Source organism: Thermobia domestica, chromosome 8 (genome assembly GCF_964235325.1).
Source record: "Thermobia domestica chromosome 8, izTheDome1.hap1.1, whole genome shotgun sequence".
NCBI classification, from domain to species: domain Eukaryota; kingdom Metazoa; phylum Arthropoda; class Insecta; order Zygentoma; family Lepismatidae; genus Thermobia; species Thermobia domestica.
Window position 1 is genome coordinate 77577560 of NC_137461.1, and position 12874 is coordinate 77590433.

General features: G+C 35.9%; 1 protein-coding gene across 1 annotated transcript in view; it reads left to right on the plus strand.

Moving 5' to 3' along the window:
• Nucleotides 1–745: 745 nt before the first annotated feature.
• The window catches only part of LOC145692184 (methyl farnesoate epoxidase-like), a 36054-nt gene continuing 23925 nt past the window's right edge, over nt 746–12874 (plus strand). The window contains exons 1-3 of the mRNA XM_081767482.1: nt 746–839; nt 4231–4649; nt 10577–10679. Of these exons, the coding sequence (XP_081623608.1) occupies nt 746–839; nt 4231–4649; nt 10577–10679 (616 nt within the window). The remainder of the gene's footprint in view (nt 840–4230; nt 4650–10576; nt 10680–12874) is intronic.

Genomic DNA, 12874 nt, shown 5'->3' on the forward strand with positions numbered 1-12874 from the left:
ATGAGTACGGTAAATACCGATCTGCAAAATGTAGCAGCCGAAATGCCGCCTGATCTACTCAAATGGTTGAATGATAGAAGCTTTGCGGGATGTGATGGATTAATGCCGTTGGTTCCCTACTTCTCCAAGAAAGAGCTCAATTCCATGAGAAACAAATGTACGACAATCTTACTTACAATTATTAACCAAAACATCAACTCGCCATCGGCTGTACTACATGCAACAAATATTGTATCTGCCATTGTTCGTAAGGTTAATCCGAAGCAAACCCCGGTCATCACAGCTGACCAACCTGTTTACGCCTTGCTGAAGTCTCTTCAATGGGTCATGCCGGATAAATATGAAGAAGACAAAATCATAGTCATGTTAGGTGGTCTCCATATAGAAATGGCCCTAGCGTCTGGTTAGAAGGAAGTGGATGGATTGACAACCTTGTTGAAGCTCGTGTCACAACATCGGGAAAAGCAGAATCATTATTGAAAGCGTTGCATCTCAAGAGAACATGATACGCTCACGAAATAACAATTGTTACTTTTCAGATCTTGTTAGAAAGAGCCTACCAAAATTGGAAATAAGACGAAGACGAATTACTTGAAAACTGGACTCAGCGAAGATCAGAAGAGTCGGCTCAGTTTATGTACGGGAAGACCTCCATAGTGCTAGAATGTCTCCTTTTAGATTTGGTCCGCAGCATTCGACAGGGCAGTTTGATAGACTTTAATTCTATTCTGGAGAAAATCTGTCCATGGATGTTTGCTCTCGATCATACTATGCGCGATGGCTGGCAGTGTTATTGTACAACTTAAAGCAGCTGCCAGAGATGCATCCAACAATGTTCCGTGAGTTCCAAAACGGAAATATATCTGGCTGCAAAAGTAAAAGAAAATTTTGTAGGATGGCACATGACCAGTTACATGAGCAGAACAATAAACTAATTAAAAATTCTTCAATAACCTATCCTGTCTAAGTCAAGGGGAGGGGCTATTGCAATGAATGGTTGCAGGACCCGAAGTTGTCCGTATGATTGGTGAGTTCGAAAAGGATCGGAACCTGGAATCTAACATCAGTTCCGAGTAGCATCATGAAGATACTTCAAGTTTTCATAAGAAATTCGAAAATCGTTTCTGCCCTTGTTGAAGTGTTTGAATCACACGGCAACCCATTCGAAGATGACGAATTAACTACAGTCAACAGCAGGAGAGTCATTCTCCCAGAAGAAAATGCGATGAGCGTCATGTCGGCAAATGCTACAGGAAAAAGCCAATTTGATACGTTCGTCTAAGATCGGTTAATCCTTAGAAAAGTTTCCAATCATGAAGTCATCAAAAGAAACAACCTTCCCTTGATGAGTGCTAAGAAAGTTACAGTTAAGTCCAAAGACAAGCAGAAAATAGTACAGTACTGTTTTTGCCAAGTTGTACGTTGCTAGTCAATCAAGGGGAATTGACGTCAAAAAGTTCTTTGCCCATGAAAATAGCTCATGTCCACCTTCCATATCTGACAGCTGCAAGCTCGGAAAACCAATAAAAAATCCGACGTGGTGTCCTGTATCGTCAAGTAAAGTGGAGTTCGGGTGACCACTGCTCATGAGCCCCAAGTTTCTTCGCTCATAATCGATATATCAGCCTTGATCCATATGCTTGTCCCTAAATCCAGCCGGACATTTCAAGCGTACTGCAAACAGATTGTTAAACCATACATTCTAATGAGATTAAGATCTGTGGAAAAAGTTGACCTAGCTTTTGACTGCTACCTAGAAGGAAGCCTAAAAAATGACGTAAGACAGTCGAGAGGGTCTGGGCTCAGAATAAATGTAAAATCTAATGTCATCCCCAAATCTTTCAGTACGTTCCTTGCTCACAGTAAAAACAAAGAGGAGCTCTGAATTTTCAACTGAAAACCTGGTCAAAATGGATCTCCCCACCGGGAAAAATGTCATTTGCACCTACAGAGACAAGGTAATTGTATCGCAAATGGAGGCGACATTTGAGGCTATATCTTCCGAATTCCATGAAGAAGCCGATGCCCGTCTCCTACTTCATGTATGGCATGCCATGGAATACTCGGGTTGTTCTAAAGGTCATGGTGAAAACTGTTCATAGTGACGTGGTAGTAATTGCTATGTACGCCTTTTCTAGACTCAATACACTGAAAGAATTTTGGATGGAATACGGCAGTGGAAAGTCCTCCAATACCTTCCGATCCACGAGTTGCACAACAAAGTTCCACGAGGAGTCCAGATCTTTTGCCTTTCTTCCTTGCATTTACGGGGGCTGACACTATATCAAGTTTTGCAAGTATTGGTAAAACCACTGCATGGAAAACGTGTCGGCATATTCTCAAGTTCTAGATAACATCTCTGAAGATGATGACACGTTTTTACTCATTCAACGCTTTGTAGTTCTTATGTACCATTCACCAAGTTCTGCAGAGACCGTCAGTGAGGCCAGGCGGATTTTCTTTACACACCAAAACAGACCCATTGAAAATATTCCACCAACCAGCAACGCTCTGTTGCAACACTTGAAGAGGGCCATCCTACAATGTTCTTTGTGGACAAACTGACTTCAACGGAACAGTCAACGCTTGGATCCTTGTGAGTGGGGATGGAAGAAGACCGCAGATGACTACAAGCCCCTCTGGCCGACAAGCCCAAACTTCACCATGGAATAGCTGAAAGAGTTAATAGCAGCAAGGGCAAATAGATTTTCACGCGCTGTCGATGCTGCACTTTACTTTGTAGTTGTGAGGGCCAATGCAGAAATTAAGTTTAATCTTACAAACTTGTCACTTTGTTTAAAGTTTACATTGTTTTCAATAGTTGTGTCTTCCGCGTTAATAATCCATATGGACTGTACATGTTTTCATTGTGAGAAACTGTTGTAAATATCTGTTACCCTTCCTAAAAAAACGAAAAGTCTTTTTTTTCATTTTTGCCAATCAATAAAAAAAGGGCATTGGATTCACTAAAAGGTGTAAATAACTATTTTTATTTTCATGTTCACTCTTTTGTGGTATAATTTATAATTAAAGATGAATCACTCATAAAAAAATATACAAGCATGCAACATTGCAATGGATGAAATGTGTATTTACTTGAGTTAACGCCTCATGTAATAACAGAAATGTCATTGCAAAATATTTTAAGCCAACAGTAACCATTTCAAAACATTGATTTTTTACTCCCTTCCACATTGTCATCGCCATAAACCATTTAAAGTCGAATAACATTTTTGTAGCTTATTTCATTATCTTTCAAATGGAACAATTGGAAGACTCAATAAAATGATCGGTAACGGAGATATTTGCATTTAAGCAAACCTATGTTTTTAATCCCGGCGGCCATTTTGATGACGTCAACATAGGAGTTCAGCGTGTTAAATCAAGTGCCTCCCAGGTATTTTAAAATTATTTATTATATATATAAATACTGTGTAAAATTTGAGACTGGTATATGGAAGTGAAGTATTTTGGATGAATTTGTCGCTATCTGTTAGAAGTCGTGACACCCATTTTAATAATGTAGTTAACACGTTATATGTGATATCTCAGTTATTTATTGACCGATTTTCTTCGTTATAACACGTTACCAAAGAGTTTCGTCTAGAACTAAGGGTTTCGGAGTTATTTTGTATTTTTCTTCAATAAATACTCATTAATTTATTAAATTCTTAAATAACTCCGAAACGGTTAATTTTAGAGGAAATATTTTGGTAACATGTTTTATTGCAAATTTAATTTCCTTTAAAATGAGCCAAGTTTGAAGAGAATCGCTCCATAACTAACGGAGATATGGCTTATTTTTTGAATCAAGCTGTCCGCCATTTTGATGACGTCATCACACGCGTTCTGGGCATTGGATCGAGTGTCTCCCGGCGGTTTTCTGTTCTTTGGTATACATATAAGAACTGTGTAAAATTGCAGACTGGTAGCCGGAAGTGAAATATTTTTACGCTAACTCCACGCACTATCGTGATTTGAAAGCATAATAATAAACCTGATGGTAAATTGAAATTAGAGTATCCTAACAAGAAAAAAATATATTTTACTTTGGAATAACGTGGCACTATATTATTTTCAAAATTATGAAATTTCAAACATAAATGTACTTGAATATTCTACCGTTTTCCTTAAACTATAAAAGTGTATCAAATAACTTTTTTTATTCATTTGACAATCCGCAAGGTAACTATGTATTCCGTTATCATAAATATGGGTCTTTTATTCCAGGAATTATATTCACAAGTGGATCATCCTGGTTCAAACATAGAAGGATAAGCATGAAGGTGTTGAAGAATTTAGGTTTTGGAAAGAATTCTATGGAATCAATTATCATACATGAAGCTGTACGTTTAACAGAAATGTTGGAACATAGAAATGAAGAATGTGGATCCAAGGGAGTTCTAATGAACCACACATTTCACGCATCCGTTATGAATTGTCTGTGGGGATTGATTGCAGGGCATACCTTTAATTACGATGACCCATTGCTACATGAATTAAAATATGCTTTTGAAGAACTGGAAATAACACTCTTTAAATCTGGAGGATTTTTAAATGCATGTCCAGCACTTCGATTCATTGCTCCAGAGTTTTCAGGATATAATCATCAAATTAGGATGAAACAGTGTTTTGGAAAGTATATCCAGGTATTACTTTGCTATAACTTTGATTTTTTTTTGAAAATACACAATGCATGAGATAAAACACGAGACTGGGTCTGTAAAAGATAAACGATTAACTAGGGCAATCAACTTAGATTTATTCAAAGCAGAAGCTCCCTTTCACCGTTCACACCTTTAGATGATCCACTAAGGAATTTAGCAGGGTGTCACTCTTACTTCATATCCATACTATGATCATTCAACTCCTTTTAACATATGAAATAGGCAACCGGAGAAATCATCGATCGGTAGCGTGTTTGTATTACGAGCATTAACAGTTTAAATTTGAACAGATTTTCCAAAAAGTTTGAAGTAACCATTTTTTAAGATAGAAGCTTCATGTTTGATTTCGGAAGGTTTTCTTGGGTGTCTAACGTAGTGGCGAGGTCAAAACGTATGCAGTGTGTCTTTAGGGTGATAAAGTGTTTTGGCCACGTCTATTCGACGGTATTGTCTATATAATATTACTCAAATAACTCGCTTTTTACAGTTTCCTTCTTTAAGCTTGACTTCGTACTGTGACTGTAGTTCCTTCGGACGGTTCTACCGGGGAAGAACAGTGGCCACGGCCCTTCTACGAAATGGCAACTTTCGCGTGCTATTAGGACTGAGAAGAGATACCGAGTATCTCAACGTGTTCGTGGTACCTCATCACGCTAAAGGGAGGTAGTCCCGTATTGCTTGGACGATCCTACCGGGAGGGGAGTGTCGGACTCATGCCTGCAAGTAGACTGACTGGAAGTGGGGGAGGGGCCAAACTCAGGAATCTGGGTAACGACTCTGATCCTATGCCAGGGAAGAATCTGTAGGATATGGTCCGGAACCAAACTCAACATGTAACATTGGATTCGGGATGAGATGCAAAGTATCTCGATGTGTGCGTGGTACCTCTACACGCAAAGGTGGTTCCCAGTTGAACGATAGAGTTAGGCAGGGCCGGGAAGCGAGCCTCCTCAGGCATTGCCTGAGATTCCTGGATTGGGTTGGACTCTGCCGGGCTGTGGCCATACTGTGGGATTCGGTAGTATATGGGAGCTAATCCCAGGAACCTGGGTAACGGTCAACATGTGCGGAAGGTTAGCTTGCCTTGAACAGCTGTGGAACCATGCCTGCAGAATATGGTAGAGACTGACCAACTAGCAGGATCGCTTCCACCAGTAAGTAGGCCAACTGGTAAGCACTCAGAACTTCGGTCTGGTCACGCAGTGCGCGTATGCCACTTCCTCAGAGAATGCGGGTTACATCGCCTAGGCGAGTCAGGATTAGGGTACTAATCCTGGCGGTGCACCTTTTGCCCGAGGACTCAGGTCCAGTCACGAGCAACTACAGGCGAGGTGCCTTGGCCGGCGGTACCCGACCATTATAGAGACCGAACGGTCGCGGGCATGCTCTCGATGCATGAAATTAAGCATGGAATAGTAGACCACTAGCACCAACATGTGACTGTAGCTACAAACAATGTAACAGTTCTTGTAACGTAAATGCTTTCATTATTATTTTCGTTTTGTATGTTTATACCTCGTTCTTCAGAACCACAGATCAGTCTAAAATATAATATTTCTTTGCAGCGATAACTCTTAAGCTAATTGTTCAATATTTCTGAAGAGTATTCAGTTTTCATTTAACCAAGACAGATGTAGTAGTAATTTTTCAATACAACCTTTCTTTATTTATGAATATGTGTTGTGAAATTCATTGTAATGAGTCAACTGTTTAAAGTTAACAATTTCTAAACACTATCATATTGTGCTATGTGCCGATTTTTCAATGCATTTTTCTGTGATACTTCTTCTATTACTACATTTGTTAGCTATTATACTTTTGTTCGACTATTTCCTCATTTCTCTCTCTCTCTTTATATATATATATAATGAAACGATTAATTATAAATACCAAGATGTTGTTCATTGAATTTAGTACACCTGAAAAAGCGTCTTGGAGACATATAAAATGATATTTTTAATGAGAATACAGTCGAATAGGAGCAGCAAATACAATTCTAACAGTTTAATGACTCTGTGTGCGAAATGGGAGGCAATTTGGAAGTTATAGGATGCCATTATCGTTTGCCTCCTCCACAATAAATACCCATACCTTCCAAATTCCGTACGTTTCGACCTAATCATTCTATTGGGCACTCTGATTCAAAAATGAAACGCGTATTTTAAAAAATGGCTACCTCAAATTTTTTCGCAAAACCTGTTCAATTTTGAAATTTTTACGCTCAAATTCGAGCAAGTTTGCGATCGAGGATTTCTCCGTTTGCCTAATGTTTATATATGTAGAAAGGAGTCGAATTAGCACAGTATCGACATGAAGTCAGAGTGACACCCCGCGACCTTCCCCTGTAAGTCAATGAATGACTTCTGAAAGTCTCGGACTGTAACGATGTTCAAGCCTCCCACCATTTCTTTTTGGGTGATGGTGTAAAAAAATCGAAATAGTGGTGGTGTTAATAATTATTGAATAAAACTATACTCGTACTACTGATAGTGTTAATAATGACATTAATACTTGTTGGTTAAATATAACTAAATTTACAACATATAAGCCATGTAGATATATAATGGTAATTAAGGTAGTCCTATAAAAGTATCTATATCCACTTTAAATGGTTATACACTATTAAAATGATCCTCCTTTTCACAATTTCTTTTTATAAGATTGCACACTACTAGTACCAATAATAATAGTAGTAGTAATAATAATAATAATAATAATGATAATAATCATATATTATCTATAAATATTTCCACAGATTATGTCCTGCTTTCAGCTAGGTCAGGGATCTTTCGCCTAGCAGTGAATTGATAAGGTTGTTACGTATATAATTATATGTAATACATAATACATAATTATACGTATGTGAATAGATTAGGGAGAGAGAGAGAGAGAGCGAGATAGAGAGAGAGAGAGAAATCCTTTTAAAAAATAATGATCCATTTATTTTTTTAGATTTGTTTTTCTCTCTCGAAGCAAAGTGCCGGGTTCTCATATCGTTGGGGCTGTTTCTTTACCATGTGTTTAATTATTACCAAATTTCTATGCGTTTAAATGTTACCTCCCGGAAATGTTACCAAGTTCATTATATAATATTAGTAGCGAAGTTTCATTTATACATTAAAATTTCGTGTGCTTATTTCTCTAATAAATTGGACAACGTATTGGTCATTTCTGTTCCTGTTTGTTCGTCTCCAGTTAGTCTGAAATGTGTGAATGTTAGCTAGTTTTGGGAAATGCCTCCACACTGGTTTAAAACCGAACTCCCGTCTGCTACATCTATGGTGACTTTTCCGAAAATATCTTGGTGAGAAGCTACAAGTAACAATCTTCCTATAAATAGATGGGTTTGCCTCGTATCAATCGATGAACTGTCTTCATTAAAATTTCTCTCTTGGGTGGTACAGACGCAACAATCTAAAAATTTACGAAAAAAACCAAAAACTGACAAGTTTGGCGACGCGTTTACTCGTGTGTGGCCCAAATATAATTAGGACTATCTTTCATTTTCTTTCTTTTTCTTCTTTTAAGAAATAAATAGAGGAAAATTGGATGTATGCCGAGCGTACATGTTTATTTTTAACTTTAATAAATGTAGTCAATCAATATGAACAACTAAGCGTATCACAATCGAAACAACGAAAAATAAACGACCAAACACTGATATTTTCAGTTTGTTAAATATCTTTCTTATTAACACTTAATCAAATTCAAATTCAGTAAGAAAAAAATATTTTTCCTGAAACTTATTCCAAAGAATATTTTAGTGAACTTTCTAAACTAATCTGAATAGCATTAAATTCACATAAGAACTTCTGAATATAATGTTCCTTTAAAAGTAGGTCTATTTTCCTTGCTGCTTTTAAGATATTATTATTAAATTTAGAGGTTTTTGGGTCAATTAAACTACTTTGTATACGAATAAATAATTTGTATACAAAGTACTTTAATTGACCTAATAACATCTAAAATTAATAATAAGCTCTTAAAAGTGGCATGATCAAATTACAATTAAAATATACCTTGAGGACCGGTCTCTGAAAGTTTTTTGTACCTGAAACTTGTTCAATTATCAATTCAAAGAATACTCTGTGACATCTGAATTGTGTTATGTTTTTTTCCTTAAATTTCGACGTCTACAAATAAATTTATTTAGGAGTGTCCTCATAAATGTTCCTTGTTAAGGAACAAACTCTCGGAAATATTTTCTCACCCTGTAAGTTTCGGTAGTTCAGAAGACATGGTATGCACCTTCAAAACTTCCCTTCTCCATACATTAAAAGTTGAAACAAACAGCGGTTCTGAAGCACCGTGTAACGTGCCACTATGGGCTCCGTCCTGGGCCGCTGGTTGTAATAACCAGGACAATTATTAGTTTGTGGGATTCGTAATTTCCATATATAATGGCTCTCTTTAGCAAGTAAGCATTTTAAAATTTCCATGCAGAATTATCGGGAGTTATTCTACATTTAGAGTGAATTTCAGATTAGAACTAGCTTAAATATTACCAGTCAACTGCTATTATCTTCATAATTTTTTGAAAAAAATTGTGAAATACTAAGGTAATTTGGATAAGTAAAAGTAACTGATTTTCTAGCTTGATAAATTTTATAACAAAATTCTTGAAAAATAATATTTGCAATACAGAAAAATCTATAATGAAATATCAACAATTTTTAAGCAAGATTGATAATCCAAAAATATATATCTGAGTTGACTAGTAAATATGAAATCTTCACAACAAGAATACAACTTTCGATAATGAATCCAATATATATATATATATATATATATATATATATATATATATATATATATATATATATAATATAATACCTCGTAATTCTTATAATTCGAATATAAATTTAATATTTGATCTGCAGGAAAAATTTAACAATATATATATATATATATATATATATATATATATATATATATATATATATATATATATATATATATATATTGAGAGTATAAAATAATCAAGTTTTAACACTCACCCAATTAAGTATGCTTTGAACATCCATCTAACACCTTCAGGAGGACTGTTTTGAATAACCTCTGTTAACACGCGTTTCATATGATCACACCAATTATAGATATTTCGGTATAGAATTTAGAACTCTCACAAGTTAATAGGTTGATTTGTTGATAACTATTAACAATTTCACATAATTCTTGAAATTTATATCACGATAATATTTTGACTAAACAACTTCCATGAAAACCGTTAAAGATTCACATTAAGCAGAGATAAACCTTGCCCAGTTCGACATATCGTTTCGAATGGCTGTTCAAACTACCTACAGCTCATTCGAACGTATGTGTTTTCAGAGATTTCCGCTACAGGCGCTCTAGTACCCTGAAGTGTAGGTACTGAAAGCATAACCTTCTAGGATATCATTGACATTATAACTTTTTTTTTAATGTGATCTCGTCACACGTAACAACCGTTACTGAGCTTTTAAAATTTATATTTTGAGTTTTATCTTTGAGTTATTTAAATGATTCAGAAACAATATATGGAAGGAAAAAAGTGATGTTTTTATAACAATTCAACAAAGTATGACTAAGTTTGAATGTTATTGATATATCTTCACAAAACTGTGATATATAGTTATAAGCCATGTCCATTTTTTTAAATATAGCTTCAATGTATTAATTTCTTCTATATAGGTATACAGGTATAGTTTAATTGTTTGTTTTAAAGTGGTTATTTTATGTACAAATTTTCCGACTTTCGCCGTTTTAACAATACGAATAGATCAGAAGTATATACAACTAAGCAAAGTTTGGAGCGTATATTGCATCTCCCATTGTAGGTAAATTCAGCTATTTTTATGTTTGGATACCTTACTGCAGTTACTTTCATTATAATTTAACAGAAACATTTCTTCTCTTCCCACCTGCAGAATATGTTTGAAACACACAGAAAAAGTTACAATAGTAATAATTTACGACACTTGATAGACTGCTTGTTATATGAAATGGAGAAGGAAGACTCAACGTTAACAGGTATGCATATAGAATAGTACGAAGTTAAATGTTGTAGACTAAAAAGAATCGAATAGTTAGAATTGAGTTATTTTCGCAGATCATATAGAAAAGAAAATACATTAGATAATACATAAGGAAAATGTCATTTAATTATACTGTACATTGCGATCGCCATGTATATCGAACTAAATGAAACAGACAAGCGTTAATGACCTAATTGTAAGCCAGAAGTATCATCTATTTGCTTTGAAGGTATGACATTAAAAACCAGCATTACTCAAAAGAGAACTAGAGCTCAAAAGTGCAACTTTGAACATTGTACTTATTTATTTTTTATTCAAAAAGTATAAAAAGAAAAAATGTTCAAAGTGTTACAATAATAATTCAAACATGTGTCACATTTTACGTAACTGTGTGATTCCTCAATAATATAAGTTTATAAAATAAATAAGTCTCCCAGTGAAAAATATGAGAATAAACACAATGGAGAGTTACGGATAAGGGAGGAGTTACTTCTCCCTGACCAATATGAACCAGATGTATTTTGTTTGTTCTAATTATACGGAGGGGAGAAAGAACTCACAAGGAACGGACATCAACGTGTCATCCAGACATCCGAATCAAACCTAGTCCATTCGATAAACATAACAAAGATGTGTTCATGTACAAAACATTAGGTGCCATGGACAACAGAGTAGGTCCTTGGGTCCCATTAACTATGTTAGTATAAAGACAATCGTAAAGTTGTAGTGAAATAGCTATTGCATTAACACTGTTCATTAAAAGCAGTGGTTTATAATTCATTCACTTCAGCATGAAACAAGCTTTCGAGATATGCTGTGATGGGGCCCATAACTTGAACAGGGAAAATTGGATAATGTCGAAAAAATTCCCTGCAAAAAGCCCTCCCATCAACTTTGGACCCCTGTGGAGTGGCCCGGGTAAAAACACACAATCGAAATATATCTCGAGAAATAGTGAAGGGGATAAGAAATGTGTGTACCAAGTATTGTATTGATAGACAGAATGGGCATGAACATAATATTGTTATGTTTATCGAACGGACTATGTTTGATTCGGATGTCCGGATGACACGTTCATCTCCAGTCCTTGTCAGTGGGTGCCAGTACACTACTCTCTCTTCGTAATACTGCTGTGTATTATGGGTGTAGGAAAAAACGCCTCACGATAACCTACCGGCAAATGAAAGCTCCAGCCGTATCTCTAAATGATGACGAACCTGTGCCCACTAATATTTTTTGATATGGAAGGAGAGTACTGGAAGTGGTCCTTCTCCCGAACTCCGAAAGTTCGTACTTGACTATGACAGCAGTCCACCCTACATTGCTCAGGGATCCAGTAATACTCGGTGTACGTCTACCGTCATTAGAAGTACCGTACTGCTTGAAAGGCAATACCGGGAAAAGGTTTGCTTCTTATCCCAGAGTCTAAGATACTGACACTCTGGGTAAAGGGTAACTGATGATAATAAAGGCAAATCGTTTTCGTGTGTCTTTAAATATCTACACACATGTTTCTTTCATTATCCACCAATCTATTCATCACAAATTACTTACAATCCTACATTAGTGTTTTTAACATTTACAGTTTAGGAGATAAATAAAATACTTCATTTCTGAATTACTGTTCCACAGCAGGCGCTTTAATTCAACAAATCGAATGAAATTAAGGATGATTTAATATAAATCCATAACTACGAGTATTAGAAAAAAAGTCACGACAACCCACCCATATGGAATAAATGCATTGTATGCAGATCTTACAAATATGTGCATGGAATCACTGTCAAACCCAGTCATATTTATGGCTAAATTTTTATACTCCTGGAAGTCCTTGTCTATCAGCCAAACTACAATTTTTATCGATTTTCTGGATAAGTTCCTCTAGCTTATAGGAAATGTCGTCTTTGATAACAAAATGTATTTTAAGTACTTCCTTCAGTTAGTGAAAAGGTCAAACGCACAGGGATCATATTTGTTCAGTGCAAGGCTGCTAAGGGGCCTTGTATTCCAAAGCGTAGAATTGCGACTATGGTTATTGCCCTACAGGATAATAATAGGATGCGCATGGAACTATTGTCCCTTCGTGAACAAAGCAGGATTAAGATTATGTAATTAGACGACATTTACTGTCCGGTTAGGAGAACCCGCAAGATGGAATGTGTTCACATGATACGCATTACACACCACTAT